This window comes from Drosophila gunungcola (assembly GCF_025200985.1).
Source record: "Drosophila gunungcola strain Sukarami chromosome 3L unlocalized genomic scaffold, Dgunungcola_SK_2 000003F, whole genome shotgun sequence".
NCBI classification, from domain to species: Eukaryota; Metazoa; Arthropoda; class Insecta; order Diptera; family Drosophilidae; genus Drosophila; species Drosophila gunungcola.
In genome coordinates this window covers 2,564,371-2,588,645 of record NW_026453179.1, presented here as the reverse complement: position 1 = coordinate 2,588,645, position 24,275 = coordinate 2,564,371, and the positions used below count along the sequence as shown (strand labels likewise).

Below are 24,275 nucleotides of genomic sequence, written 5' to 3'. Positions count from 1 at the left end.
CTGATATGATTAGTCTGTTTAAATTGGCCAAGAGTGGCGAATTTGTTGCTGTTGTGTTAGGATCGCCTCAGTAAATAAATTTAATTACAGACTCTCGGTTGCCTCATCGTTCGGCAAATAAGTCTGGGCAAACAAAAAAAACTAATAAAATAGCTAATAATGTCGAAAAAAACAGATGCCCAGATACTTGATTTTTTTTTTTTTAAATCGGGCAGGCTCATCAAAACGCTTGTCAGATGATGACATGTGGCATTCATTTCTTCAGGGTCAGCTGGCAAACTGGATCAAGTGCTGCCCTAAAATGTGGCCAACGAAATGCAGAATGCCAGAAATGCAGGGCACAAGCCAAATTAAACAATGAGAGCAATGTGGGGAAACACTAATGAATTTAAGGTGGTTTTTGCACACTCTTTTGTTTGTTACAATTGTTATTATAAACCCTGTGTATGCGTAATTTCCATTCTTAGCCCACATTAAGTATACGGCATGTTATCTTTTGTGAAACTTAAGTCTGATTTTTCTCAAATAAGCAACAACCTCCCTGAGATATTAAGAGTACTCTTAGCGAAAAAACCCCATTTAACGATTAGGATTCGCCAATCGAATTCATGTTTCTCAGCATGTAGTCGCCGTTGCCGGCGGATATAAGTTGTATATATGTACGGTGTACATTTGTGGCGCAGTGTACTCGTGGTATACCAAGATTCTGCTGCCGCTGTTGCTGCTGCTGCAAAAAGGAATACAATTCGTATTTTAAAATTAGTACTTGAGCAGCTTTGCGATCGAACAAAACGCTTAACGGACTGCAATTTCGCGCCGCCTGCGCCTCGCAGGCCAGATAAATAATAAACAAATTAGCAATTTGGGTGAACTCCTCCTCCACGCGATTGGATGAGCCAGTGATCCGGAATCATTCGATCATCGCCACAGGATGAGTCCCAAGCTGCATGAGTTCGCGGTGGTGTTGCTGCGTGATGGCCAGGCCACGCCCTGGGGCATCCGCCTGGTGGGCGGCAACGATCTGGATACGCCGCTGATAATTACCAGGGTGGGTAACAAGCCTTATGTAACCAGAGATGTGCCGCCACTCTTTTGTCGCCCTGTGGTGGTGGCGGTCGCTTGTGGTCCATTCATCAAAATAATGCACGGCGCAGGCGAAAAGCGATTTGGCCTTTGTGCCCCGCTCCGCTTTCTGTTCTCAGCGCCCAAATAAACAACAACAAATCAAAATAGCGAAACGGGCACAGCGACAACAACAATAAAAACGCGCTGCAACGTTGCCAAAACGCGACGCCAGTAAAACTAATTGAGGCGCAACAAAAGTGCCCAAGAAGAATTTTCCTAATTTTCCTGCCCCTGTGCAACGTAAACACTCGGAGTCTGACGATCATAATTCTGTCTGCATCTATTTAGGCAACCATAAATCTATGTCAAGGCTGCACTTAGACCCCATACAATGTGTATATTCGAATGACCTTCCGTTGCAGGTGCAAGTGGGCAGCCCATCGCACGGGGAGCTGCTCCGAGGCGATATCATCGCCAAGATCGGCGAGTACGACGCACGCGACCTGAGTCATGCGGATGCACAGCAGCTGTTCCGCGGTGCTGGCAACGAGATCCGCCTGGTGGTGCACAGGTGAGCCAGGAAATCCGTGTTCCCAAAACAAAAACAAGTGAGATCAAAGATCAGTTCATGTGTTTCAGGTCGATTACAAATTGCTTACAGTAAAATATAACTTTTATTTTGATCTTGGGTAACTTATACTTATACTTCCAACTGGTAGTTTAGATTTGATAAAGTGTTTTGAAAATAAACCACAGAATAAAAGTATAAGAATTAAAATTAATGATTAATTAATGAATTAATTAATAAAGTCCCTATACTTTTTGGTTTCTTTTCTATAAGCTTTAGCTTTGTTTTTAAAGTTTTATTTTGATTCTTTAGAATTTTTAAAGTTTTGTTTTGATTCTTTAGTGGTATTTATCTTATTTTCACCTTATTGCGAAATTTCTCATAAACAATAGTTTAAAATTCATATAAAAATAGCTTACTTTCTATGAACATTTTTTTTTTGGTGTATCGTTTTTATGAAATATTGTTTCATTTCATCTACGATCTATTAACAAAGCAGCCAATTTTTAGAATTATACTTTCAAATATATTTGTCAGCAAGCTGCGTTCGGATGACGGATACCAAAAACCTTAAATAAAAATGTTTATTTATTCTTTCGTTAATAGTAAAAGCATTAATTATGATAATTGTAGAGAGCATTTCTGCAAATAAAACGACAATATATGTTTCAACATTTTTTTGTGCAAAATTTAGTTGTACCCCATTTTCTACCATCAAACACATTTAATGGAGACTTTAAGGCAAGAATTAGTAGTTTTTGCAGGATTCTTACTCTTGCAAATAAAACTAGATCAATTTACGAAAACTTTTAAGTAAGAGAAGTTCGAGGTATGGAGTTGGACTTTGTTAAAGCTGTAGGTACCATACAAAATCCTTTTTCATTAGAAAACGTGTTGAATTGACTTTGATTTCATATGTCTGAGTTACGTTGTGAGACAAGTATTAATTTCCAAAATTCCAGGGACAACAAAATCGCCTACACGCAGGGAGCCACTCAAGAGGCAGGATCTGGACCACGCAGCAACTCCACTTTGCCGCCGGCTAGTCCGGAGATGTTGCCCCACCGTGGTCCATCCCCCTTTTTGCCCGGACCCAGCCACTTTGAGAGGGCTTTGCACATGCCAGTGGACACTCTGCCGCAGACTGTGTTTCCCCAGCTGAACTCCTCTGGCGGATATGAAGTGCCATCCACTGTGTTCTCTCCAAAACCAACACGGGATCATCAACAGGATGTCGACGAGGAGCAGGCTGCCATTGTGAACCAGGTGAGTGGATTCAAAAACAACTCAATATGTGATAAGAAATCGTGTACTTGATAAGAAGTGACATTAAATACATTTAACCATTGACAGTGTTCAGTGATTCGTGATAGTGATACATTTATTGTTTTATTTTTTAGAAGAACAAACCGAAATATTATTCTTTAAAAACATTTTACAATAAGTCTTGCATTTATATACAACATTTTAAAACACTAGAGTAAATTATTTTGCTTAGCTTAAAGCTCCATATTATTTTTCAATCGATTTTAACATTGTTTAACTTTTTAAGTAAAATTCTTTAGTTTATGAATTTTTTAAAAGCAATGTTCCAAAACATTGACAGACTTTACAAACCATTGAGCGGTCATTTGAATGTTGCATACTTTTAGGCAAGCGAAAACGTAAAATTTGTGTAAAATGAATGTGAAAATAAAATTTATTCAGTTCGAACTAAATTTTAAAAAAGGGATACTAAAACAAAAACTTTTCTTGTCAATTTCATTGTCAGTGTATGTTGCTACTGAAAATGTGTATGTAAAAAAATTCGTGAAGTGTAGAAAACTCGTATTTTTTTGTAAATTAAACATATTGAAACATCAGCAGGCAGCAATGCTGGTGGTCAAGGTTCCGCTGCTTACATCCGCTAAATATAGCCCAGAGATCGAGAACGGGAGGGGGGCGCTAAACAGGAAAAGGCCAGTGACGCAGTGCGCAGGTGGAAATTGGCTAGAAATCAAACAAAAACAAATACAAGTCAGAAGCTGTAACAGAGAAGAGCCCGCCCCCAAAAAAAAACTCTGCGGAAAATGCCAAAAGGCAAAGACGCAAATAAACAAGAAAACATTTCGAAGCTATTTTGGGCAGGTGAGCGAGGGTGCAAGGAGAATATTTTGATCCACTGTCCATCCCACCTTGTGATGCGGTGGCAATGCCAATGAAAGCACCTCCCCCCTCCAAAAGTCCGATTTTCATTCCCATTCCCATTCACCCGCAGATGACGCCGCTAATGAATCAAGACACTTGCCAAGGTCGCAACTTTGTGTTTGCCAGTGCGGCACCGAAATAAAAATCAAGGTGCCTCTACCTATACGTTTTTAATGTTTGACGATTTGTCATACAGAAGTGTGAAGAAGGTGGTGCTGAGAAAAAGTTCCAGAACTGGTGACCTCTGATGACTGAAAGTTGGTCTATTCTGGGCATTATCTTCCCAGGGGTTATTGTACCTTGCTTCAGCTAATTTATGGTTAATATGTACCTTGAATGCGTTCTATTTGTTTTCTTAATTTCGCTTTGTTAGAGGCACAAAATGCTCCAAAAAACCATCAGTCGGATTGTTTATTGATCGTTTTCTTTTAAACATACGTGGGTACACAAAAAAAAAAAAAAAAGAAGAGATTAGGGATTCAAATGTTAGCAAAACACATGAAGTAATTAGCAGTAGTAGTACAAATTTAAAAAAAAATGTTATTTTTAAATTCCATTAACAAATTTTGAATAAAAATTCCAATTATTTTGAACTGGATTTTTCGAAGGTGTTTTAAATATGCTATACGCTTTATAAGTTTCAGTTGATTTTAAATAAGGGGTATAAGAGAACTTAGAATCGATTTTTTCTGGTAAAATTATTTTATTATCTGGTAAAATTATTTTCATAACTTTAAGTCTCTTTACCCCAAACTTATTTGATGGCAGATGGTGGTTTGAGCTATTGAAGTTTGACTCTGACAATTATAGTTTCTCCAAGTGTATTTGAGTCCCCAGAATAATAGTTCCTAAAGTCGAATGAAATGCAACCTTCGCAGTGGGAAAAACAAAATTCCATGTAAGTTATGCGTTCCTTGAATCTTCCATCGAACTTGAAATTTTTTCAACCAGCCTTTCAAGGCTAATTACACCTGCTCGTGTGTTTTTCGGCCTGTCATGTGATAAACATCAAATGATTTGCCCAATGCCCAGTTCCAATGTCAATTGCTTATGACAGACAGAGAAAATACAGAATGCCAATGCCAATAACGATGGGCTGTGTCTTTGGAACTGCCAGAATCGGTTGACAAATCTGCGAACCATCGGCAATTGTCAGTGCAAATCAGCGAAAACAAACTGAGCAAATCAATAACTTAGCTGCGAATCTGCAAGATATTTCTCACATTTTTTGAGGCTGCGATTTTGCATGCGGGCAAAACAATAACCTCGGACCCGATAAATATTTATGCCTAATATTCGAAATGCGAAAAAAATGGTATGTGAAATTGCTCCACAAAAGCAGCAATTAAAACATATACGCGAGATATTTTCTTTTATATGTGAATAATTTTCGACTGGGGCGGCAGGACAAACAACAACATCCGCTGGGGTAGGGGAAAAAGGAGCGTGGGCGGGAAGAAAAAATTAAAGAAGATAAATATATATCACACCAAGTCCAAGTTTATACGCTGTGTTTTCGTTGTTGCCCGAGTTTACGCTCGGTGAACAAGCTATTTGCACAAAAACATATTTTGTATATTTGAAAGGATCTCAGCTCTCTCTCCGAAATATATAAGATTTGGGAGGAGATGGGATGGGATGAGATGGGATGGGATGGAAGTGGGTTGGTGTGGGTGCGTGGGTCGAACGGCCTCTGACCGTCAGCACTCACTTTTTCTATGTGGCTATGGCTCACACAGACAGACAGACGGACACTCTCCAACCAATACCGTGGCGGCTATATAGACAAATTGGAATTCCGCGCAGTCGGAATAGCAATAATTCGCCAGCATTTGAAAATTTTCAAATCAGTTGCGTTCGGAATATTGAAAAATAAACAACAATATAAGACTCGAGCTCGAGCATCCTTTTTGTAGTGAATCCTAGTGAAACGATCTACGATCTCACCAGCTGCAGCGTTGATTTAAACGTGCCGAAAAAGCAAGTTACCAATCAAATAACCCTACTAGCATCGATAACCAAAAAAAAATTACTTCAAAAATCAGTTTTCGAAACTGACGTGATCTTCCATTACGTAATTGTCCCTGGCTATAATATTTTTCGTTTCTATTTTGTTCGAATTCTGCCCTGCGAAGGAGTTTAAATTAAAACCCAAACACACACAAACATTACAAAAATGGAGTACGTTCAGTTCAAAAACGGATCCCCAGTCTACTACAAGGAGCAGCCAGACCTCAATGAATGCATTCAATATCAAGTAAGCAACAAAGTGAACCACTAACTCAAGCTTAAAACTGAATAAATAAATAAAAACATTATAAACAACAAAATATTCTGGAAATAACCTTAAAAATATAAAACAAAAAATGTGGTATTTTTGAAAAACATTTTTCAAAATTTAAAGAGTATATTTTCGAGTTAAATCCATTTAAATCTTGATGAGCAAACAAGATTTTTCCGCCGTATTTGTGATATAAAAGCAATCCTATGTCATACTGTGATTTAATTAATTTTTCACCCACTTATGTATAAACAAAGGTTTCTAGACAGGTTCTAAATGCCTGACAATCGTCGAAAATCCATATGAAACATTTCACCTTTACCGTCAGAAATTTGCTCTTGGAATTCAAGTTCAAATACAAGTGCCACAACCAAGCGACGTGTATATTTTTCGAGGTTTATGTCTTACTTTTCCCTCAGAAATATATGATTAACAATGAAGAATATAGAATGTAGAACGGCATATAGCACAGCTATAGGTATATTCATGCATATATCTGACTGGCGGTTCTCTGCGCCTCTCTTCATATAGCTTATTATTCAAACATTTGTTCCCCTTTCGTCAATACGCGTCGAAAGGCAGCCAGAGTTTTTGAAACATATTTTTCATTGCGCTCTTGCCTGTGTGCTCAATGTAATTCATACCACCCAAACGGGGGGATATTTTTAGAGCCAGAGAGCGCAGGAGAAACAACAATAAGCCAGCAAATAAATAAACAAAATGATTATAAAAGAAATTAATTTCATGTCGAGATGGCCACAAGCCCACACTGGTGTTAATTTGACTCGAACGATCTGAAAACCCCTCGAAAAAACAATAGCAGACTTTCCCTACTATTTTCACAATTTTTGGCACGACCCAATAGATTCAAAACTTGTGGCGCAGCGAAAGTGGAAATTGTTTTCACTTTTGCGTTTTGTATACTGCAGAATTATTTTATTCTTATTTTCTTAGGGCTAACAGGAAACGAATTGTCTACATAGTATTGGTCAACGGATCGGATTAGAAATAGATGATGGGCGCAACATTTACTTAAATTTATTACACACACAAAGTCCCAAAGACTCGATTCGATTAATAGTCAAGCAAAATGTCGAAAGTGACCCTCAAATGATATTTCAAAATATTTCAGTGCTTGCGCCAGCCACGAATTTTAAAATTAGCGTCAAAAAGTGTTCTTATTCATATATGTGTTCGTCCCCAAGGTGAATGAAAATGAGAGAGATGCGCAATTAGCCAGCGGATTGTCTGTGTCTGGCACACATAATTTCCCAGAGGTAATCGTCCAGATCGTCACTTGCCCAGGCAGGCGGTGTCGCTGAGGATCGAGGCGATCAGCTGCTTGTCGCTGAGTGCCGCGTGCACCTCCTCCTCGTCCCACTGCAGCAGGACCTTGTGCAGGCGCGGCTCCTTTTTGCGCATGATGCGCAGGATGCCCCGCGTCTCCACCAAATCCACGGTTCCGGTGAACTCCGTCTGGTCCAGGGCCAGAATGTTGCGCTTGGCGCACACGCGCCTGTACACCTCGTGCAGGCGGCCCATGCTGATGTCCTTGTTGCGCTCGTTGCGCAGCATCAGCACCAGGGTGCACAGCATCAGCTTTTGCTGCAGCGGAAACGAGGCCTCAATGTCCTCCTCCAGATTCTGCGAGGCTCCGTAGACTTTGTTCAGCACAGCAGCCACTTGGGTGACCTGTACGGGCTTCAAAGTGTCTGAAATAAAAGAAAAAAAATATGTATTATACTTTCTTATACAAAGAACGACAGTCTTGGATACAAATCAACTATTTCCTTCTTATTGATAACCCTTCAAAATATTATACTAGCTTATTCTGCTTGTTTTATCCATTTGTTTTAAATACTACATGATTTTTACTTCCCTTTTTGCCTAAAATGTAATTATTTTTGATATTTTGTATTTTTGTCAGGTAAATAATTGTTATTTGGTCTTTGAGTTTGTTTGATTATTATTGATTCTTTACTTTTAAGCAAAATTAGCTAAGCAAAGTAGCTTAAAATACTTGGTTTTTAAAATTTTTAGATATACAATTTAGACAAAACTCAAGGACAATGTAGTTACCTTGCTTTTCTTTGGCCTCCACTGCGTCCTTGCCCTCCAGTTGAAGGGCTTTCATGTTGAACTCCTTTTCGCCATCGCGCTTCTGCTGCTCGGCAATCTCGACCACCCGTCGTCCGATGTCCAAAGCCCTGCGCACATCCCCGCTGATCGCACTCACTTTGGCGGCCAGCAGCTGCAGGGTGACGGGCGGAAAAACGTCCAACACCTCCGCCTCGGCCAGACGCGACTTGAAGATCTCCACGATCTGCTGCTTGGAGTAGGGTGGAAAGTGCATCAGTCGGGGCTTCAGTTCGCACCTGGCATTCAGGCGCATCAGCGCCCGATCTGTGAGATCCAAGCTATTGGCAATGCCAACTAGCAGAATTCTTGAGCTGGGTAGAGCGGGCCACTCGAAAATAGTGTACAACACTTCCTGCCTGCTGGTGCACAGCTGGTCGATCTCGTCGAGCACTAGCAGAAGCATTCGCTTGGCCGTCCTCAGATGCCGCTGTATGGCCTCCAAGTGATCTCTTTCAGTGCGACCATTGACTTTCAGCTGGAGTTCAGCACACAGCTTCTTGTAGACGGCTCCCACGCTGGCTATGCTGGTGCAGTTGATGTACACGCGTTGCAGGCGCTTGGAGAAATCCGCATCTCGTAGTAGTAGCGATAGGCATGCGGTCTTCCCTGTGCCCGGCTGTCCGGAGACATAGAGGCTGCCCGAGGTCTGACTTTCCAGATGGCTGCTGAAGAATTCACGCAGCTCTTGTAATTGGGCCTCACGTCCTGGCAGGTTTTGGGTCTCGGCGCTATTGAGCACTCGTCTGGCGTTCTGGTATTTGTTGCGGGAAGGCGAGGGTAGGTTATCCTGGTGCGGTTCCTCTTTGGTTGGGGGCTTCTCTTGCTGCTGTTTGATTGGAGGTTTCTCTTGCTGTTGCTTGATTGGAGGTTTCTCCAGTTCCTTTGGTTCTTCTTTGTTTAAATGTTTCTCCTGCTGCTTGACTAGAGTCGTAGCCTGCTGCTGGGCAAGAGGAACGTCTTGCTGGAGCTTATCTTGCTTGGCCAGAGGCTTCTCCAGCTCCCTGCCAGTCTGGTTTTCCGCCTCCTCCTGGCGTTCGTCAATGCTGAGCCTGTCCAGCAGCCTCGAAGGACTGATTAGATGCTGCGGCAGTGGCTGCAACTTGCGCTGCTTGGGTGGTGAGCCATGGAGCAGGTCCGCCTCCTGCTCCTCCTCGCTGTCGTCCAAGAAGATCGTGATGGCCTCTCGGTTCTGCTCCGCCCGTTTGGCCCGTAAATACCAGCTGATTGGGCTGTTTGGGCTGATTTCTTGCTGCTGCGTGGCGACTTTGGGTGCTCCAGTGGGGCGGCCTGCACCAGCACCTGCGAGGTCCTGCGGCGCGACGTCTTGTCCATTTTGTTGAGCAGATTGCGGTTCTCGTTGTTCTCTGAAACGGGGCGGGTCAGGTCATAGGTCACCTCCTCGTCGTCGCTGTCGGCAAGTACTTTTTTCGGCTGCCTGCGTTTCCAAACTTCCGAGCGACGCGGCGTCTGCGTCGACTGCGGCAGCGGAGAGGCGGCGGCCGCCTTGCTGATGCTACTCAATCGCGTGGAGCGTCGTACGGCAGCCATTTAAGCGTTTGTTTTGCAAATCAGCAGTTAGTTACTACTTAATATTAGTCAATTATTACAATTTTCAGTCACAGTTAAAAAAGCGCGCAAAACCCGTTTGCCATTCACCCCGAGCAACAGCTGTTTGAGCCTTGTTCAGCAGGGTGGCAGCCCTGGCCCAGAGCTGCTTACTGCCTATCGTTTATCGATAAGGCGCGCTTAGTTACAACATTTAAACCAGAGCCAACCGCCTCCTATATTAAATTACTTACACACTCGCTCGAAGACTGCCTGGTAAAAATAAAAACGTTTCGCAGCAGATACAAATTTTAAAACGCTGGACGTTGAACACGCTTACGTAAGCGCCTAAAATATTTGCTCTGGCTGTGGGATATTTTTAAAGTATATAAACGGGCGAACATAAAATGGAATTTTGCTATATAAAAATTATGCACGCACACACGCTCAACCAGCGAACACCTAGCACAGTGGGCGAAGATCAGAGGATTTCTAGAATCGAAACAAAACTCTGGTAATCGTTCGCTGATTTATTTATATTATCATTTGCCACAACGGCTGCCAAATGTGTGTGTGGCCAACCCATTTCGGCATAAACAAAGTCGTTAATCTTGACTGATCACGTGTGGTGTGCTTCCGATCCGTTTTCCAGCCCTACCGGACAACTCCGCTGGTCCTGCCCGGCGCCAAAGTGAAGAAGGATGCGCCCACGACAGAGTCCTACTTGAGGCACTATCCCAACCCGGCTGTGCGCGCCCACCCAGGACACGACTACCATGACAGTATCATGAAGCAGCGCGTGGCCGACACCATGCTGCACAAGGTGGTCGGTTCGGAGGCCGACACTGGCCGCGTAAGTACACGGGGTACTCCTTTAAGCTTTGCAAACTAAAATATAATCTGTGAGAAAAAGCGAAAATACGGGAAATTCTACATTTTATATGGGTGTTTTCAGTAGCAATATTTTGCTCTTGTAATTGTGTAATGTTTAATCATATCCCATTCATAGAATATTTGTTTGTTTAATTAATTATAAATATTTAATCGTTTTATTATACAATATTACGAAGATTTAAAGGTATACATGTATGGAATTTACAAAATATTAATCTTATTTTGCCAGTCTTGATCCACTTTTTTTCCTAACAACTTTAAAATCCGATTTAAAACATTATAATACTATATTAATTAATATATTAATTGGTGATACAATTGAGTTATATTTTACTTTGAATTAATTATAAAAAGTCATCTTCAATAATCGTTATAGCTAAAATTAGTTGGAAAAATGTATACTTTTTTAAATAGTTTTGGAAAGGATCTTAAAATTTCCATTTTTGTTTATTTAAATGGACCATTAAAAGTATGAAAGTTAAGATAAGTAAATTTACTTGTATTACTTGTATTAAACCAACTATTTTGTACATGATATTTAACCAATTGGTTGTCTTCCGATCGCAGGTCTTCCACAAGCAGTTCAACTCGCCCATCGGCCTGTACTCCAACAACAACATCGAGGACACCATCAGATCAACAGTTCCGTAAGTTGCCACCCAGAAATGTACCATCTGGAAACTCTTATGCTTAGCTCGATACAATGAAAAACGACTAATATCTGAATTTTGAAAAACGCTTGTCAAATTGAACATTTAAGCCTATTATTTACGCTTCTTTTCTTTGATTTTGCTATATTTTAATAAATCTGCGTAGAACTATTCGAAATTTTTGATGTAGCTTTTCTTTTTGCCAGAGAGAGAGAGCTACTCGAAAAGCGCCTAGTAGCTTGAAACTAATAAGCGAGTCACGAACACGGTTACGAGTAGCAGTAGCCTAAGGTCCACATAACCCGAAATTGGTTCCTGGTTAAGCTGCGGCCATAATCCACTAACCCAAAAAGCCACAAAATCGAAGTCGAAACGAAATTTACTAAACCGAAGCACACACAAAACGAGAAACACATTCGAACACACAATCAAACAAGCGAATAAATAAACCAGTCCATAGATGTTGTATGTACTACTGCCTACTGCCGGATCTCTGCTATATATATATATATCACTCTCTCTATATATAAATATATATATTCTATGTGTATTGTTGTAGCTTCGCCACAAGCGAAAGCAATCGCTTGAGGGACAGTCCTCTGCATCGTCCTTTGCCAACGAAGCTTGACGGGTAAAAGTAAATTCATATCTTGAGCACAGCCTGATTTCGTTCGTTGATTGAATCCTTCTCACTTTGATATGGAAAGCACACGAGCAAGAACTTGAGATTGAACCTGAACTTGCCTTGAGACAAATTGAATATGATTCCCATGTTTTCCCCGCCTGTCTGTACAGATTAACCCTCGATTATTGTTGTCTCCCGCAACCACAACAACTTTATTATATATAGTCTCTTAAACCCAGATGCAATATCTATGTCAGAACAACAGAAACAACACGACACAAGTCCAAGTCCCGATTGCATGTGCTCTGCTGTCTATATATATGTTTCCTAAACTTTCCTCTACTTCTTCCTGTTGCAAAGAAAAGCTCCCATGACTCGAGTCTGTGATATGGAAAACCATACTGTGTAAATATGTGTACTTCGGGAAACTATTTTCACCGAAAACCCCAACGAACTTTGTTTGTCTTGAGGCTTTCTGGTTTGGGCTAATACAATCTGAAAGGTATGGCAAAAGTGGCGCAGGAACATCGGGAAGGGGTTTCTTTGGTAGGTCAGGTGCTATATCCATAGTCAATAGCTTAACCCAATCCAGACTATACCACTCTAGCTCTTAGACCCATATATATTTAGAACTTAGCTGCACGATTAATGTTAGAATTTTCATCGATCTATCTTTCCTGGAACAAAAACGTGTAATTCTGGAGCAACAAAAGCAAAAAGACCAACTTGCATGAGCAACAACGTCAACAGCGCCAGCAACAACTGCAACTACTGTATCAACAAAACAAATGATCAAAGAAATAGTAGCCAAAAACTCCTCCCAATTCTACTAGACAAAGAGCCAACCTCCCCTTTTTCAAGAAAGTCCCTGCTGAAAGTCCCTTACCTTCCTTTTTTTGCCACCCAAAACCCAAAAGACTAATCCAAAACTAAAAGACGTTTGCTGAATTATATTTACGAAATGTTTGAAAGACAGCATTGAAAGTTCCTATTCATGAGAACACCCCGCAACCCATCCAGTATTAACCATGCAAAACTAACTAACCACCTTAAACCCAACCGATCTCCAGGCTTCAACTCATCAAATAATATTAGAAACCGTATAATCTCGCACCTTGTTATGCAGTTCTGTTCGATTACTCTTAATAACTAGCTCGTAAGGAATTTGTTAATGAGTTTCCTATTAATCGCAATCCGTTTGAGGAGTATGCTGTGCAGTTTCAAGACAACGAAGCACACCACTATTGCCCACCAACAACAGCAACAACAAACTACAACTACAACAAAACAAAATAATTCTAACGTATTTTGTGCACATCCTGTTTTCTCTTTCTATTCTCTCACTACTCTGTCTCACGCTACTCAACCGATGTAAAAAATCAAAAAAACAAAAAAAAAAAACCAAAAAACAAACCAATATATTTTTTATGAATCTCAATTAACCAACAACAATAAAACGATTTAAAAATACAACTTTTGAAAACTTGCATAACAAAATAAACCAACGAATAATTGACCAAAATAACGGCGCTTTCAACGATCTCAATGCAAATCCCCCGAATCTGAATTACGAATCACTGACCACTGCCATCGAGCAGCTATAAGAAAACTGTCCAGTACGATCCCAGGAACAGCGATACCTACAGAGCCATTCAAGAAGAGGGCGGCTACAGCAACTACGGCAATGCCGCGCCACAGGAAGTAACCATACCTGTGCAGACTAGGGTCTATCAGCCCAATAGATTGGTTCCAGGAAAGGTAAGATCGTGCGCCAAACGTTCGAAAAAAAAAAAATCAAGCAAATCTCTCAATCAAACCGAATCAACCCGACCTCAGTCAAAACTCTATGTGAAGGCATCCGACAATATCGCTCGATTCTCAAGCTCATCCTGTACAAAGTCTATCTATCTATCTTTCTCTCTCTGTTCGTATATCGCTGTCTCTCTTTCTGTGTCAATGTCAATGTTGGTCAACAGAGTGTTCTGTGTGTCTCTATGTTAACGCGCTGTAACGACGACTAACGGGTCCGAAAGTAGTGTTACTAACCTGGTTTTTTGGTCGATCATCGGCTGGCATCGAACTACACTAAACATCCATTAACCCCATCTCTGTGTATATTTTCCAAATCACAAGCACACACATTTTTTTGGCATTCTAACATAGACTAACCTCTAACAAAAGCTCATAACAGTTGGAGATTGCATTTGTGAACGAAATTGCTGGAATTAGCCAGATTTATAAGCAAGATCTTATCTCTTCACTTCATCCAAATGCTCTTACAGAAACCAGTATCAGCGCCAGTATCCCGGCCGCCGTACAATGTGAGTAGCTCTATACGACCACTGCTAACTGAATGTTAATGATATATGTTTAATCCTTAGGTGGTAAACACCCACGATGAGAACATACGCCAGAGCGGCTCCTTCAATCGTCTCATGTACAGCGTTATTGGTGCCACCGAATACTAAATACATACTGCAGCAGCAACACCAGCGACAGCAGCAACATCAACACCAGCAACACCAGCAACACCAGCAACACCAGCAACAACAGCAACATCAGCAACATCAGCTGCAGTTGCTGCCGGCACCGACAGTTGTTTATCTCCTAACATATTTAGCGGATTTTTATGAAATTCAGTTTAACTTACTCAATTATTTGTATGAAGAACGACAGGAAATTGTGAACCACTAACAAGCTTAATGATAAATTGGTTTGGTAAACGATTGGAATCGAAATAAATTTATGATATATCTAAAATTAAACACAAATTAACTCCGCCTCAACCTATTTACTGTCTCCATATGCAATAGAAAGTCTATATAAAATTAAATAAAAAAGAAAAGTAAACTAAATTAGCGAAACCTTTGATTTATAGTTATGTTTATGTTATGCTGATTCTAAGTTAACAGCCGTCAGGTGTGTTAATGTCGAGTGATTCTAGTCATGGAATGTAATAGGTATAAAGAATGTTTTAATTAATAAAAGTGAATTTGATTGGATAAAGTTCCTTAATTGTTTCATTAACTAGTCATATTTTATGTATGATATAATTTGCATTAAACATTTCAACATTTCAACGGCAGTGTAATTGTATCACAATGATTTGAATATGACGAGCTCTTTTGTCTGTCTGCCTTCTTTAAAACATAAGTAGTGCCCAGCCCAAACCAAACCCAAAACCCAAGCGAACCCAAAGAGTAGCCGAAAATCTTTGCATAACATGACGCTGCAAATCTGCACTTATTCCATCAATCATTCCGGCAATTAAACGTATTTATATTGAAACTATATGCACACATCGGCCGAGAAATGAGTGTACCCATAAATTTGGCTTTAATTTGAATGGAAATAAGTCACTCGAGAGTGTACGTGTGTAATGTGCATAACAATTGTCGGCAACACATAATGTACTTTCACTTCACGGCTAAGTAAGCCACAAATGTGTGGTTCATATTTCTTTTTCTCATGTCTCTTGTTTTTACCGAGCTGTTACAATGTCAGTGCGATCCCATTAAACGGTCAGCCTGAGCTCAGCCCCATTCGATTGCGAACTCCCCCGAAACGACCTTGTCGACTTCGAACCGATGCAAATTCAGAGCGTACGACAACTGTAACATCAACAATAGTTAATGCTCTGTGGCAATTGTAATCAAATATCAAATTCAGAGTAGGACTTATGGGGGTTTAATGACACGATCACATGATCGTTCGCATGCAAAGGGCTTAGAGTGCAGAAAAAGATTTGGCAATCGGCGACATCGAAGATCGTTTGAACCCATTCAACCGCAACGCAAACGCAACGCCAGCTACAGATTCAGATACATCTATATACAGATAGATAGTATAGATAGATAGAAAAAAAAACGTTTACATCTATTTGGGTCAGTAACAATGGAGGCGAGGCGGCTCTGCACTTGTTGGGTTCGATTCGATTTTTGACTCGGGTGTGGCTCCTCCAATCGCATTGACCTCTTCTTCGAGCCAAGCGATTAATTGGGCATGATTATCTAATGGGAAGCCATCAAGACAATTGCATGGAATATCAGTTGAAGCTGGCACGATGGAGGAGTCGACCGCAATGTAATTTACATTTGCATTGCGTTGCATGCCTGGAAAATGTGTTGCAATACCGCAGAAGTGTGTGGGGGGTGCTGTATATTACAAATTCGGGAAAGTTTTCAAACACCCCCCCTCTTTGGGTACTAATGTCTCTGCTAGCCAAGTTAACAGCTGTTGGCCGAGATCACGTAGTGTTAAAAAAAAACCGAAAAAAAGCCTTTAACAATGGCCCAGGTCGAGGGTAGAGGAACTATGATTTGAACGGAAGTGACAACTGAGTTGGGGATGTGGGATGGGTTGGGAGGTTGGCCACCCAAAAACAGCTGTTGTAAATCAGCCAAGAGAGCCACATTATGGCCAAGAGAGTGAGAGAGCAGAGACGACTGTTTGCCGCTCGTTGTTTGTCGATATAAAAGTGCAATTTGGGTCCGCAGCCAGCGCAGATACGTTTGTGGCTCCGCCGAGGTTTCAGTTTCAGTTAGAGTTTGAATTTGAATTTGAATTGAAATTAACATTTGAGTGTCCGTGTTCCGTCGGTTGAGAGTGAAACATAAGCTAAGTAACATGCAAATCCTGCTTGTGGTGGCCACTTTGGCCCTTTGCGGCCTTGTCAGCGGACAGCAGGGCGTGGACCCCGCCTACTTGAGGCAGTACTACCAGCAACTGCAACACCAGCAGCAACAGCAAGCCCAGCCCCACGAGGGCACGCCCATTTACGAGCAGAATTCGGAGCAGACGCAGCAGTATGTGAACTCTGGCCAGCAAATCAGGATCAAGGATACGGTGGCCGAGCAAATTCGTGCCCAGCAGCAGCAGCAGGGATATGTGGCACCGGCTGTGCGGGACTATCAGGTGGGTTTTCCCATTCCATATTTTTAATTTTTATTTATATGTATTTGGGCCCTTAACTATTTACCAGCAATACCAGGCGCAGCCACAGCAGTCTGCCTACCGTCCAGCACCTCAGGCTGCCCCACAGCCACCCCGCAGGGTACAACAGCAATCCTACCCAGCACCATCCACTTCGATCCTCGGCAAAGGACAGCAAAAGCTGTCTCTGCAGCAGCAACAAGAGGAGGAGGAATACGATGATGTAAGTCTTGAACACACAGAAAAACAACATGTCTTTGGGGGAGATCTATTGCATTACAATTTAGATATTATAACAAGAGCTTTTTTAGCTTGGATTGTTTTTATGTGTTTTTGTCTATACTGTGATTTAATGATGGGAAAATTTGTGTAAATATCTTAAAATGATAGGATTAGAAACACAGTCCAATAGAAAAACCATATAATAGTAATGGGTATTAGAAGTTTAAAAAAATACGATAACCATGTTGATATATGAATATCAAATTGAAAATGTTACTCTATTTGCGGTGCAGATCTACAGTTCGAATTCGCATTCAAGTGGGACTTTCGCGCACTTTCCTTTTCGCTTCACTGCAGCAGTAGCAGCAGCAGCAGCAGCAACAGCAACTGCAACAGCAACATATACACTAGCAACATATACAACAGCAACATAATTACAACTGAAGCATGCAATGGCATTGGGGGTTGGATCGGGGGAGGGTAATGTGACTTGGGGTTCATTAACCACGCTCGGCAACAGTGTGGATTTGGCCATGGCCATATGTGTGATTGCATTGTGCATGTTCATTGGCCCGAGTTCGCTCCTGGTCCGGTCCGCTTGGCCACTTGGCAGCCATAGGCGATTGCTTTATGGCCTTTGCATGCGGAAGCTGGCGAATATCCGTTGCCAAAGTGAGCATAATCCATCAGCCTTAATGCTGCATCAAGCTAACGAGGTGGGGTTAAGGTGCTCAGATGGCATGTCATCTTTTTAACCACTTAAAATTAATGGCAGATGAGTCTTGAAAAATAATAGTCGATTTTAATCTCCATTTAATTATAACGGGTAAAAGGCATAATATTTAAATATATATTCATATATATATTTGTAGTTCAAATGCGGTTTTATTAGTTGCACTTCCACATAGAGCCATATTGTATGAGCCCCATTAAATCTGCATAGCCACTGAGGTGCCATTTACAAGTTCAACCTGAAGTCGCCACTAGATATTGCTGTTTGTATGGCTCGATGCTGTTTTTATGCCTTAAATATGACACTGCCGCTGGTAACTACATTCTCCGCCAGACAATCACTTTCAAAGGCGACCCATATACCCCAATTCCGATCCGCTCCCCTGTCCCAAAGACCTGCAACTCGGGGTCCAAGTCCCATTCCCACAGTGCACGCATTAGAACCGGCTTGCCAACTGGCTTTGCCTTTCCATTTTTCGGCCTGCAGTTCTTTGGGTATTTCATTTTCTGTTTTGGGCCACGTCAGGCCCAAAGGCTTCTGAACAGAATCGAGGAATCGATCGATGGCCACGCCTTTGAGCCACGATCTTCTGGTTACCTTAACCCAGTTGCCATTAATCTGCGATGGAAACGACTTGGCCAACTGAAGGTCTTGCTGCCGTTACATCCTCACAGAAACAAAACAAAAAAAAAACAAAAAAACAGAGGGGGAAATCGCCAACCTTGTGCATAAATTATCCAAAGCCTCGAAGTTTTATGGGTGGTGCTTCTACCGCCTGGTCGTCGTTACATAAGCCGCAGTCATCGGTTCGATCCGCTGATCCGCTGCAACGGCACTTTGATTCCGTGCGCCCGGACCATTAAAATATGCAAGCAGCTCCAAATTACTTTCACTTGTGCGTGATCTGGGACTTTGAGTTACTTGGAGTTACTCGGAGTTACAGCCTACGCGCATGCGCCTGCGGCTTCTGACGTAACCACTGTCTGGACACGTTTTTTGGGCCAGCCAGCCACGAAAGTGGGTCAGCACCATGTTGCAGTACGCATTTGAAGTCCCAATCGAACCCCACCCCACCCCGCAACGTGCTCAATGTGATCTTATTTCTATAAAAAAAAGTAATTGCACTACGATAAAATCAATATGATACCATAACAAATTTAAGTACATTTTAGATTGCCAATTATGTCACGGAAACCTTTCAAGATTTAAGAGGAAGTAGATGAAATATAGTTGGTATTGTTGTGGAGTTTCTAGAAACGATTTTAGTTTATCTTTAAATACTGTATTTATTAGAAACATTACGATTATACATAAAGCGAAGTTTAATTGCTTTAGTCGTTTAAATTCAGGTTTGGTTATAATATTTCTATAACACAATATGTATGGAGCTTAATTTCATTATAACAATGGATATTATCTCAATAAAAATAAATTCTACAAAAAAATAAATAAAGAATTTCATAAAATATCTTTACAAAACTGTATTTAAGTTTACGTTAATATACTTTAAAACTTCAAAAATATAGCTTATTTCAAAAAAAATATGTTGTAGATAAAATATGTTATTTTTGTTTTTCATCTTTTAAATATATGCAGAGAAGTTTATATTTTATTTTCTCGAGTAAATCAGATTTAAATAAGATGGTTTTTTTTAAGGGATACATTAGTAAATTTTAAATGTTATGTCTTTCAGCAAAACTCCTCGTACCAGTTTGGATTCGATGTGAAAGACGACGAGTTCACCAACTACCAGAACCGCAAGGAGATCCGCGATGGGTCGGTGATCAAGGGCAGCTACTCGGTAGTAGACTCCGATGGCTTCATCCGCACCGTCAAGTACACCGCCGATCCCAAGGAGGGCTTCAAGGCCGAGGTCATTCGCGAGCCCACCGACATCGTGGTGAAAATCCCCACTCCCCCGCCACCGACGCAGTTGCTCCGTGCCGGAGGCCACAAGGCCCAGCAGGAGTACAGCTCCGGACCCAGCAAGCAGCAGTATCAGCACCAGCAACATCAGCAGCACCAGCAGCAGCCGCAGTACCACCAGTACCAGTAGGCAGTTGGAGTCGGAGTCGGAGTCGATCGGACCAGATCGGAGACTCTTTTCGAAACGCTCTTGAAAGTTCCGCAAGTCCATGTAGTTTGTAAATATGCCGAGACTCGATTGGCACGAGATTATAACATTATTCTATTTTATGTCATTCATTTAGGTTCGACTTTCTTGTTTAGAATATTAAATTAAAAATTTCGAAATACTTAACATGCGTTTTTTCTTTTGTTTATCGTTTTTCTGAATACAACTATATTTAAATGCAATAGTTAAAAGTATATAACAATAATAAAAGAGCAATAACTTCAGGGTGCAATTAATTTTAAATATACACTTAAAATTTAATTGCGATAGCAAGGAAGAAAACATTTTAACCGATTTGCACTTTGTAGATTTAATTTGTTTTAGAAAAAAAACAACTTTTTACTCTCAAAAAAATTAAATTTTCGTACAAAACAATGTATAGTTGTGGTGAAAAATTGTTGTACTTTAAAACGGTTGGCATTTAAAACAAAATTATTAATTTTCAACTAAGTTTTTTGAACAATTTTGGAAACACTTATCAAAAATGCGAAATTAAACGAAAAAATGTTTTTTTTTTTAAACAGTCGGTGAGTAAAGAAAATGTAAAGCTTTGGGTTTCAATAAGCACAAACATGTTGTCTATTTTGGTAAAATTAAATTTTGGTGGCTTTAAAATAGCATTCCAAACAGGTGGTTTGTAAATTTCTTTTTTTCTTTTACTCAGTATAATTTCTTAAGTGAATAACTCCCTCCCCTACGTACACATATAAAATTTCTAAGCTTCCTTGTAATTTAAATATCTTGAGACAATCCGAGGCACATCCGATGTCCAAATTGAGGTCACACCGATGTCTGCCAACTCGATGGTAAACAAAATTTTATTTGCTTATAATCAATGCGCTAACCCCGAGCGATTGGCGAAGCTCGTAAAGGACTCAAGACCAAGATCCCAGTGACACCCAAGGAACATCTGAGGACAACCCGTTCGGGCAGTTGCTGACAAAGGCCATCTAATGGCAGTTCCCACCAGAGAGGACGTGGATCGTGGTCACCGAAGACACGGCTTTGGATTCGGACCCGGCCGGACCGGTCAGACCGGTTGTCCTTTTGGGAACCTCGCACTCGCACTCACTCAAAGCAATAGCCACGGCAATCGCAATCGCATCGCAGTCGCATCCAGTGTCCTTCTGCAGTGTCCTTGCATAAATTAGATGAGCGTGTGAGAACTTTGAGAAGCAGAATACCCCTTGCCCTGATGACCTTATCGCCCAAGAAGAAGACCGTCGATTAGGAACCGGTTCTGGACAATCTCGAGGTGAGTTGACTATGACTGACAGCCAGCGCCGATCGCTTCGCTAATGACCCGCATAGCGAGGTCCCATTGCAACCCATTTACATATGCCCCGGACTCAATATTGATCTCGGGTCAGGATCCCGAACATGTGCATGGTCATTCGGGCCCAAGATGTAGGCAAACAACAACTGGACATTAGTCCTGTCCGCCGGGCATTTGTGTCATTTGTGTGCGACCGACTTGGAGATATGCAAATGAGCAGAGTCGAAGGCAAATGCAACCCCCGAGGTCACCGGCGAGGTTACAAGACCCTAAAGCATCTTCAACCCCTTCTGCTCCTTGGTAGATATTTACATTTACATATCCCAGCCCGCATGATGGACTGACTGTCTTGTCCTGTAAGTCACTTAAGTAACTGCAGGACATTCGGGTCACTGCAGAGAACCAGTTTCCTGCTAAAGGATGGCGATGGCCCGTCGCCAGTTGACCTTTTTAGGTGGCCGCAAAGCTGCTCAACCGGTTGGACAGTCCACTTTTCCGGAGAGGCGTGAGAAAATCTCAATCTTAGATGACCCAAGACAAGATCGAGAAGGCTGCATGCGTATGCAAATCTTTTGCAGTGCTCTTCCCAATTTCACGCCAAATCATTGCCCTTAAATAAATAATACGCCAAAATTATGAAAAGTCACGATTTATGCGAGTTCTTTGATGGGTATGTACAGAGAGTGGGGGAAGGAGAAGACAGGGGAGGTGAGGGGAAGGAGTATGCAAATTGAGGCTGATTAGAGCTGCGCTGCTCAAGTAGATAGTTTTCCCTGCGCCATGTCCCAGCGGTGTTCGCCGTGGCCTCCTCGACGATCTGTCCAAATCACCTAAGTCAGGAGAAAGCCAGGCAAATTATCTGGAAATTTAATGAAATTAATCTTGAGCGTACCTCGCCCTTGTAGCGGTTCGTGCCTCTCTGCGATTCAAAGCGTTTTTCCTGAACCTTCGGATGCTTCAGGACGTGACCATGACTCCGCGAACTGGGGCCATCAAAACGCATGAAAATATCACTAAATTTAGAGATTTAAATTGAAGTCCAGGGGCTAAAGAATCAGTTATAAATTCTGTTTAAATAAGAACTGCAACTAAACCATTTGTGACCATCAAAGCGCATGAAAATACCACTAAATTTAGAGATTTGAATTAAAGTTATATGGTTTAGTTATAAAATTTGTGACTTCAAAATAAGCAATGTGTCGTTATTAAATGCAAATAAAAATCATTTTTAATAATTTCATCATTTTTATCCACAAAATAAGGAAACTATGTGCCTTTTCTGATTATTATATTCAAACAAAGCAACCACCACCATTTTGTAAAAATATTTTACACATTTTTCACCCTTTTTCCGACAGTAATTTTCCAAGTGAAAACTCGTGAATAAAGTAATTGTGAACTATGATTGCTTATGAACATGAGTGAAACCACCACCATTTTCTACCACTGTTTTCCTGTAGTAAATTCACCCAATTTTCAGCTATATTGGTTAAGTTATGATAAAAATGGATAGTAGATGTGCATGTGCAATTTTAAAATCTCAAAGCACCACCATTTTTTGTTGTGTTGGCCATGAGGACAATTGCTTTGAACGAGTTAATTATTTTAAATATGCTTTTGGAGTTTCAAAAAAAAAAAAAACCACCACCATTTTTTGTTACATCAATTAGGGCAATTTTTCACCCATTTTCCTGGCCAATTAACTTACTGAAAGTATCTGGATTCCTTCGTTTTTGGATCACTTCGACTTTTGGTTTCGGCGACATCCGTATCCTGATCCTTGGCAAACCTCCTGGGTCGCTCCGTTTGGACAGATTGCGAAGGCTGTTGCTGCTGCTCCTGCAATCTGGCGATACGCGGTGGTATCACATGCAACACATCGCTGGTGAAGAGTGCCGGTGGCACATTGTAGAGTTGCTGCTGCTGTTGCTGCTGTTGCAAGTGTTGCTGTTGCAAGTGCTGCTGCTGCAATTGCTGTTGCTCCTCGGCGCGACGTTGAGGTTGCTGCAGGGCGACCCGTTGCACCGGCAGATAGTTCCCCTCATAGCGATACTTGGCCAGTTCGGCATGCGGAGCGATGGTCCTTTGCTGGTACTGCACACTTGGTTGCGGATAAAGAGGCGGTAGGGGCGGGGCAGGAGCGGGCAACTGCTGTTGCTGGTAGTCCAAGGGCAGGGCAGGATAGCTGGGGCGGTAGTTGATCAGCTGGAAGTGCGGCGTCTGCTGTTGGTAGTGAAGTGGAGCCGGTGGAGGAGCGGCTGGTCCATAGCCGCCCACAAAGGGCGTGGCTGCGGCATACTCAAATCTCCGAAGTCGCGGTGAGTCGTAGTACAGCTGCCGCGGATGAAAGATCAAGTGTTGGTGCTGCAACATTGCCGGCGATGCCAGCAACAGCAACTGCAGCAACATTTGCATCTTCAGCTGGCTAAGCAGTCCGCATATCTTCCCAATTGGTGGCAGCTCCATCGCGTTGCACTCTCGTCAAATTTGTGGCAGCATTTTGACAACAACATAGCCATTTATACTTTGGACTCTTTTCGGGGCTTGGCGTAGTGTTGTGGCGTGGCTTGGCTAAAAAAAAAGCCGGAAGTCACTTGCCCAGCAGCAGCAGCCAGCGGTGTGTGAAATCGATCGAAGCTGCCCCGGATTGTGCAATGCTCGAGCGGTCAGGCAGCAGGGCTGGCCTTATATAAGACTAGACAGGGAAAACCAAAAAAATAAAATCATTGGAAAATAGGCGAATCTGGGGGCGATGAGACCTAGAATCGCACTGGTGGCAGCTGCCGGCCTTAGCCCGTCATCAAGGTCAAAGCTTGGCTGTTAAGCATATGCAAAGTTTCGTCTATTTCATTGTCAACATCTGTTTTTTTCTTTTTGTGGAACTTCCGCTCCCGATGACCGTTAGAACCCGCCATATCCAGTTTTGCTGCGCCCCGATTGGCTGGCCACATATCCTGGCAGCCTGTTGATTCCCTCAAAAGGGGTGGAAAGCCTTGGCTGCGACCTATAGGCCGTGGGCTTTTC

At 41.8% G+C, this 24,275-nt stretch overlaps 4 protein-coding genes across 20 annotated transcripts; 2 read left to right on the top strand and 2 right to left on the bottom strand.

Annotated features, from left to right (window-relative positions):
* The first annotated feature begins 707 nt into the window (after positions 1 to 707).
* On the top strand, positions 708 to 14,960 carry LOC128258904 (PDZ and LIM domain protein 3). Of its 15 annotated transcripts, XM_052990888.1 has the most exons (9): positions 752 to 1,048; positions 1,488 to 1,636; positions 2,596 to 2,899; positions 10,438 to 10,638; positions 11,247 to 11,326; positions 11,889 to 11,960; positions 13,553 to 13,712; positions 14,237 to 14,275; positions 14,336 to 14,960. In XM_052990888.1, the coding sequence occupies exons 1-9, from the start codon at positions 932 to 934 to the stop codon at positions 14,420 to 14,422; spliced, it is 1,209 nt and encodes a 402-aa protein (XP_052846848.1). In that variant the 5' UTR covers positions 752 to 931; the 3' UTR covers positions 14,423 to 14,960. The 15 variants fall into 15 exon arrangements, with proteins under 15 accessions (XP_052846858.1, XP_052846860.1, XP_052846850.1 ...); XM_052990890.1 differs by lacking the exon at positions 10,438 to 10,638 and having other exon boundaries at positions 746 to 1,048; XM_052990891.1 differs by lacking the exon at positions 13,553 to 13,712 and having other exon boundaries at positions 750 to 1,048.
* Positions 6,999 to 9,788, bottom strand: LOC128258903 (cell division control protein 6 homolog). The gene is given in 3 exon segments (XM_052990887.1): positions 6,999 to 7,813; positions 8,181 to 9,456; positions 9,459 to 9,788. Coding segments are annotated over 3 exon segments (2,025 nt in total). The 3' UTR covers positions 6,999 to 7,394.
* A 1,482-nt stretch (positions 14,961 to 16,442) lies between the features above and the next one.
* On the top strand, positions 16,443 to 20,097 carry LOC128258659 (probable basic-leucine zipper transcription factor Q). Its single transcript, XM_052990404.1, has 3 exons — positions 16,443 to 16,868; positions 16,936 to 17,109; positions 19,535 to 20,097. The coding sequence occupies exons 1-3, from the start codon at positions 16,581 to 16,583 to the stop codon at positions 19,895 to 19,897; spliced, it is 825 nt and encodes a 274-aa protein (XP_052846364.1). The 5' UTR covers positions 16,443 to 16,580; the 3' UTR covers positions 19,898 to 20,097.
* A 432-nt stretch (positions 20,098 to 20,529) lies between these two features.
* LOC128258584 (PAX-interacting protein 1) lies at positions 20,530 to 24,180 on the bottom strand. Of its 3 annotated transcripts, none has more exons than XM_052990281.1 (3): positions 22,960 to 24,180; positions 22,144 to 22,264; positions 20,530 to 22,081 (listed from the first exon to the last, which is right to left on the bottom strand). In XM_052990281.1, the coding sequence occupies exons 1-3, from the start codon at positions 23,715 to 23,717 to the stop codon at positions 22,007 to 22,009; spliced, it is 954 nt and encodes a 317-aa protein (XP_052846241.1). In that variant the 5' UTR covers positions 23,718 to 24,180; the 3' UTR covers positions 20,530 to 22,006. The 3 variants fall into 3 exon arrangements, with proteins under 3 accessions (XP_052846241.1, XP_052846242.1, XP_052846243.1); XM_052990282.1 differs by having other exon boundaries at positions 22,144 to 22,234; XM_052990283.1 differs by lacking the exon at positions 20,530 to 22,081 and having other exon boundaries at positions 22,209 to 22,264; positions 22,960 to 23,099; positions 23,293 to 24,180.
* Between the last annotated feature and the right edge of the window lie 95 nt (positions 24,181 to 24,275).

Bases quoted from the DNA above. Each gene is read 5' to 3' on its own strand.
- LOC128258904 (XM_052990888.1), top strand. From the start codon at position 932: ATGAGTCCCAAGCTGCATGAGTTCGCGGTGGTGTTGCTGCGTGATGGC. The intron at 1,049-1,487 runs GTGGGTAACAAG...CTTCCGTTGCAG, and splicing joins CGCCGCTGATAATTACCAGG to GTGCAAGTGGGCAGCCCATC. The intron at 2,900-10,437 runs GTGAGTGGATTC...TCCGTTTTCCAG, and splicing joins AGGCTGCCATTGTGAACCAG to CCCTACCGGACAACTCCGCT.
- LOC128258659 (XM_052990404.1), top strand. From the start codon at position 16,581: ATGCAAATCCTGCTTGTGGTGGCCACTTTGGCCCTTTGCGGCCTTGTC. The intron at 16,869-16,935 runs GTGGGTTTTCCC...ACTATTTACCAG, and splicing joins CGGCTGTGCGGGACTATCAG to CAATACCAGGCGCAGCCACA. The intron at 17,110-19,534 runs GTAAGTCTTGAA...TATGTCTTTCAG, and splicing joins AGGAGGAGGAATACGATGAT to CAAAACTCCTCGTACCAGTT.
- LOC128258584 (XM_052990281.1), bottom strand. From the start codon at position 23,717: ATGGAGCTGCCACCAATTGGGAAGATATGCGGACTGCTTAGCCAGCTG. The intron at 22,265-22,959 runs GTAAGTTAATTG...CTCTAAATTTAG, and splicing joins AAGGAATCCAGATACTTTCA to TGATATTTTCATGCGTTTTG. The intron at 22,082-22,143 runs GTACGCTCAAGA...CTCCTGACTTAG, and splicing joins CGAACCGCTACAAGGGCGAG to GTGATTTGGACAGATCGTCG.